The sequence below is a fragment of the Montipora foliosa genome, chromosome 11 (genome assembly GCF_036669935.1).
Source record: "Montipora foliosa isolate CH-2021 chromosome 11, ASM3666993v2, whole genome shotgun sequence".
Classification (NCBI taxonomy): domain Eukaryota; kingdom Metazoa; phylum Cnidaria; class Anthozoa; order Scleractinia; family Acroporidae; genus Montipora; species Montipora foliosa.
Window position 1 is genome coordinate 25,809,748 of NC_090879.1, and position 5,565 is coordinate 25,815,312.

Consider the following 5,565-nt stretch of genomic DNA (forward strand, 5'->3'; position numbering starts at 1 on the left):
AACATACCTAAAAATTGTGAAATTGTGTTTATTGGGGTGAAAATCACTTATTTTGGCTTGTTTCACACCCAGACTTACATATCTTTCTAATTGTTCGGAAAATATTAATGTTTGGTCCGTTAAAACTGAATTTTTGATTTACCCATGACCCCTTGCAGGCGTGGTCTTTCATACAGATAGTCAATTTTGAGGCAAATAAAAAGTAAAAACAGAAAGCTTTCACTACATGGAGGATAGCATCCCCTCATTTAGTTCTATTGACACCCTAAACGCTGGCTTTCTGCTCCACTTTTTTGCTCCACTTTACAATTTGAGGTCAGAGCAGATGTCTCTCTCAATTTCCTGAAAATTGCCCTTGAAAAGACATTGTGGACTTCCCAATAATATCCATAGAGGAAAGGTTACCAAGCCTTGTGAAGCACATGGAAATCATGGCTTCTTTGCGAAGTAGATTTGTGATGTTCACTGGCACTCAAGACTAGGTTCAATATGGCCCGGCATGTTAAAAAAAACGTAGCGACTCAGTCAAAGGCTAATATTTTCGCGACCCTGAAAGCTACGATGACGAAACTGTGGAAATAGCCATTGGAACTTGTGAGCATTCGGAAAATGCTTGGTTGGAACCCACTTACGCCTTGGTTGGAGCAGGAGCAACATTGAAAGAAGTGGTCTCGAAAAATATTATTGCGTAATTGCGGAACAGAAAAAGCGTAGCGACTGTTTTAAGGAGTGATTTCTCCATTCGTAGTGGATCCCTCAAACTAATTTTTCTGTATGTTAAAGCACAAGGTATGAGCATTTAGTTGAGATGGTTTTGAAGCCACAGATATCAATTGAAGACTTGTTTCAAACTATAACCTAGTGAGCGCCAGAATTCCAAAACACAGCGTTACAGTAAGGAAACTACGGAATTGTGAATCTTTTCAATGTGTTTTAATAAACTTGAACTGTTTTAATTTGGCTCATATGTAGTATTTACTGCGTGTTATCTCTGGTTATTGTCCGTTAATCCACATAATTGTTCTCTCTTATGAAAAATGGTTTTGAAGACTTTCAATTTGAAAATTGTGTTACGCGTTACACTCAAAATTTTCCTATTTTTCTATCCTTTTCCTTTGTTTTCTCAAAAAAGGAAAGTCGCTTACCCTTTTTACACCTTGTATGCTAATCAACAAGGATAACCTGAGCATTCAGCAAAAATATAGCTTCATTGAAGACGTTAAACTGAATAAATCAGGAAATGTTTCAGAGTCACCCCCAAGTGGGTACGGTGATTGTGCTACACATCCCCAGGACTCATGATTTACACCTTAAACGGTGAAAGCTCACACTGTGCTCACACCGTGGGAAAGGAATTTTGTCAAAATGTTTAACTGAAGTGGGCAGGGCATTCCCTCAATAATTCGAGCCCATTCCACAGATCTGTAGTTTTCGTACTAATTTGTGTAAGCCCAAATCACCATATATGGATATAAACAATAGGCATCCAAACAATAGCTAACAATATTGTTAATGATGGTTGGGGCTCTGTATGTGGGCTAGAAAGAATTTATGGCCTGTTTATGAGTTCTGCATGTATCTGCAAGGAATTTTTTTGTTTTGGCAAAAAAAAAAATGGCCCCTTGTTTCCTTGTGTCTCCATAGCCATAGTCATTTCTGAAACTTCCTAAAACATATGACTTTGCTCTCTGACAACTCTGCTGGCAAAGAGATGTATGGAGGGAAACATTACATCACAATAGAACTGATGTTATTGTTCCCTGCGCCTACAAGAGACCAATTAATTTCAATTATGTTGACAAAGGCAACTGAGGGGCCCAAGAAACTTAGCAGTCAGTCTAAATGTTATTTAATAAAATCATTTTGTAGCAAAGTTTCTATTTTTGTAGGTTGAATCTGTGGAAATTGTATATTATTTTTTCTTTATACAGTAGTATTTTAAATTATCAATCCTAACATTGGTGAACCTGCAAGTAACTAAACAGGAACTTAGAACATTGATATATTATGTACACTTGTGACAACAAATAATATGGTTTTGTTGCAGCCAGAAATATCGACAAATAGTACACAACAAATTGCAACAAACTTTATTTTTAAATTCTGCACAGTGTTTTAATAATAATAATAATAATAATAATAATAATAATAATAATAATAATAATAATAAATTATTGCACATTACAGAGCTTGGTTTTATCCTTGAATTCCATGAAGTGTTTGCTTTTCTTAACAAAAATCAAAATTAATGTATGTAGGTAACTGGTCTGTGCCCCTTTGTGAGCTAGTTCATGGTACTTTACACTCTAAATAGTGAGACCAAAATATTCAAATTTCGCATTTAATTAATATTGTGGTGTACATGAAAAAGGTGAGCTTATAAAGCATGTGAAACGGAATGTCCTATGGCTAGTACAAGAACGTTGGTGAATTTGTAATGAACATACACAACGATGGAAAAAAACTGTAGTCTCCTTCAGTTTGCTTTCAGAAAACTTTGATTCTTCGTTATTTTCTCTACAACAGATGGTCACTTTTTCATCAACTGGTAAGACATGCGCACAGCTTGGGCAACACTGAAAGAAAGAAAAATAAACCGAACATTAACAGCATTAATTTGTACATGATTAGGCCTTTGGAGGAAAAAGTAGTAGATAAATTTCACAAAGAGTTGAGATCTGACCTTAAACCAGCTACAAGACCAGCAGGCATAAACTTTCCTGTCCTCATAAACCTTGTCCCCATCACACCAGACAAAACCAATGATGTGGCTGCAAAGAATATATTTTATGAACAAACACTTTTTAATATCACCAAAAACAAAAACAAGTTCCAGTTAAAAAGTTCATGATCTTGATACATATTCGACATGTTTTGGGAAAAAAAAAGAGAGTTTATTTCACCCGGGGCCTGATTGTTCAAAAGCAGATGAACACTAACCCTAGATTAAAAATTAACCAAGGAGTTGATTTCTCTACTGCCAAATGCTGTTCAATGCTGATATTTGGCAAAACTTTACATTAGAAGAAGTCACTCTTGAAAAACAAAAATAAGCAAAAGAAACTTTCACCAAAAAGTTGAAAACATGAAACAAAAGGTTACGCTAATCCTGGATTAAGTTAATCGGCTTTCGAACAACTGGGTCCATAACTACATGTAAAATCATGGCTATTCAAAATACAGAACTTTGTGCTATAATATTGTTCTAAGTCTAGTGATTCTTCCGTCTTATTCAATATGGGTGAAGTATTCTATATGACTGGATTGGTAGAAACAGGTTTGAAGCAAAGATAGGGACACCTACTAGACTTCTCTCTCCCATAACTTGAACTCTCAGTAACTTGGATCTTTTCTGATTTGCCTTCATTAAAGGTCTTTGCTATTGTGAGTCAATAACATTTATTTTTTTCTCAGTGCACGAGCGAGAAGAATTCTGCAAATCCTGCAATGTGATTGGCTCTGGGAGCAGGCAGAATTGTTCTATCTTGCCCGCCAACCCGGGTGGAATCCTAGCTCTGATTGTGTGAGCTTGTGCAATGACCTTAACTTTACATTTTTTTGACACCGAATCCTTTTACATGCAGAAGTGTTTCAAAACAGATTTCTTTTAGACAAGGGGCGTGGCATTTCTCTTTGCGACGTTCAGTTTGTAAGTCACTTTCAGCATTCACTATCAAGCGCGATGCGAGTCAACAATTAAAAAAGTGATTTCAGAGAGGAAGAGAGAGAGAGAGGGGAAAAAAACTTATTTACCAGCTAAGGGTCGGTCTGTATGGCGGAAAACTGTGACCCTGGTCTTGAAAAAGCTGCAGCATTTTCAAGACTTCGGTCACAGTTTTTCACAAAATGGACCTCCCAGCTAGCAAATAACATATTTATTAGTCAAGCTGCACGGCAAGTCCTAGTGTCTATGAGTTTTCATCCCTTTTTGATCTTGATTCTCACACAAACCTGAAAAAGTGATTTTTTACACCTCTCAATCTTACCTAACATAACCCAAACATTCCTTGGGTATGCATTGGTCTGGTAAGCAGCAGCAGCAGAAATGCCACCAAATGCAAGTCCAGCAGCTAATGAAGGTATACTTCCTAGAATTGATACAGAGTTTTTATATTAATTTTAATTGGCAAAGCCTCCTTGACTGGTGCTGTAACACTGTCAGACTAGCCAGTAGGGAGCCAAGAAATTATGTCATCATTCCCTGAAGTCACTTTGACGAAGTCCCTGGTTCAACATCTCAGGCGCACTTGTAAATAGCCAACTTCTATCTCCCGCAACAAATTTTCCCTACCTCAAATATGTTGTTCACCTTTGTTTTGTGTCGATTCATTAGCCATTGCTGACATAGTGAAATCAGTACTTCGCTTGAGAGTGTATAAACGAGTACTGATTTCAGCAATGCATGGCTAACGAATCGACACAAAACAAAGGTGAACAACATATTTGAGGTAGGGAAAGTTTATTGCGAGAGAAAGACGTTCAGTTTTTCAACCTAACTTAATTTTCAACTCTTTTCACCGTTAAAATCTCTTACTACATAATAGTTATGCATTGCAAAATCGTGTTATGAGCTTGGGCGCCTGTGGTGTTACGTCTTCGCCGCCTAGTTGTGGTCTGACATCACCCACCGATATGGTGGAGAGGTGAAAAAATTGGTAAATCTTGGAAACGGTCCAGGCAAAAAAATATGATAGCCGGTCGACGCAGCCGTTTCAACAAAAACTGCGGAAAGATGGAACGCTTTCACAGCTAGTCTCTCGATTATGCAACTACGAGGAGGAAGATTTATATAGCAAAATTTGTTTGCAAAACTTGTTCACTATTTGGACAATTAATTCCTTTGGGAATCAGAAACAATTAAACAAGTACCAACCAGCTTTTGCGTAACCAATAACACCGCCAAGGGCTACAATTACAGAGAAACCATAAGAAAGGAGGTCGGGAGAAGACGCCATCTTGCTTTCCACAGTCATCGTTGACGGGGAAACTGGGAACTTGCCACCGGGGCTGTCACGCTTTATTGTCGGTAGACCCCCCTCCCTTCCCATGTTTACCCCTATTCTCTATTTACGAATTCCCCATAATACACTTTGTTTGCCCCCCAAATTTTGCATAAACTATTGTTTTCAAATGCTCTTGGGGACACTGCATATTTCCCAAGAGCATTTGAAAACAATAGTTTATGCAAAATTTGGGGGGGCAAACAAAGTGTATTATGGGGAATTCGAAAATAGAGAATAGGTGTGTCTGCGTCTGCTCTGCGTAGCTATCGTTTTCATCTGCTTTTAGCTCAGCGAGCTAGGGCCTTCGAGAAAGCAACGAAATAATCTTTTGAATCAGGGGAGGGGGTGGGTGGGGAAGGGGGAGGTTCGCAGAAGGTTGTTTCTCGCTCGCAAGGTTGAGCTCAATGAAAAAAAATGCAAATTAGTTTTAAGCACCAAGAGTCGCTCCTTCGACCAAAACGGCAATTCTATAAACAGCGGATCTAAAACAGTGGGCAATTAATTGCGAGCCCACTGTAAATAATCTCTTCCAGCGGTTCTCTTCACAAGAGGTGAACAGTGC

General features: G+C 38.1%; 2 protein-coding genes across 2 annotated transcripts in view; one reads left to right on the forward strand and one right to left on the reverse strand.

Moving 5' to 3' along the window:
• LOC137977725 (trichohyalin-like) overlaps positions 1 to 2,189 on the forward strand; it is an 11,924-nt gene extending 9,735 nt beyond the window's left edge. Inside the window, exon 6 of the mRNA XM_068825049.1 lies at positions 1 to 2,189. This exon is cut by the window's left edge and continues 3,075 nt beyond it. The gene's annotated coding sequence lies outside the window, so the exon portion shown is untranslated.
• On the reverse strand, positions 2,070 to 5,028 carry LOC137977726 (transmembrane protein 14C-like). Its single transcript, XM_068825050.1, has 4 exons — positions 4,874 to 5,028; positions 3,987 to 4,088; positions 2,684 to 2,771; positions 2,070 to 2,576 (listed from the first exon to the last, which is right to left on the reverse strand). The coding sequence occupies exons 1-4, from the start codon at positions 4,971 to 4,973 to the stop codon at positions 2,531 to 2,533; spliced, it is 336 nt and encodes a 111-aa protein (XP_068681151.1). The 5' UTR covers positions 4,974 to 5,028; the 3' UTR covers positions 2,070 to 2,530.
• Between the last annotated feature and the right edge of the window lie 537 nt (positions 5,029 to 5,565).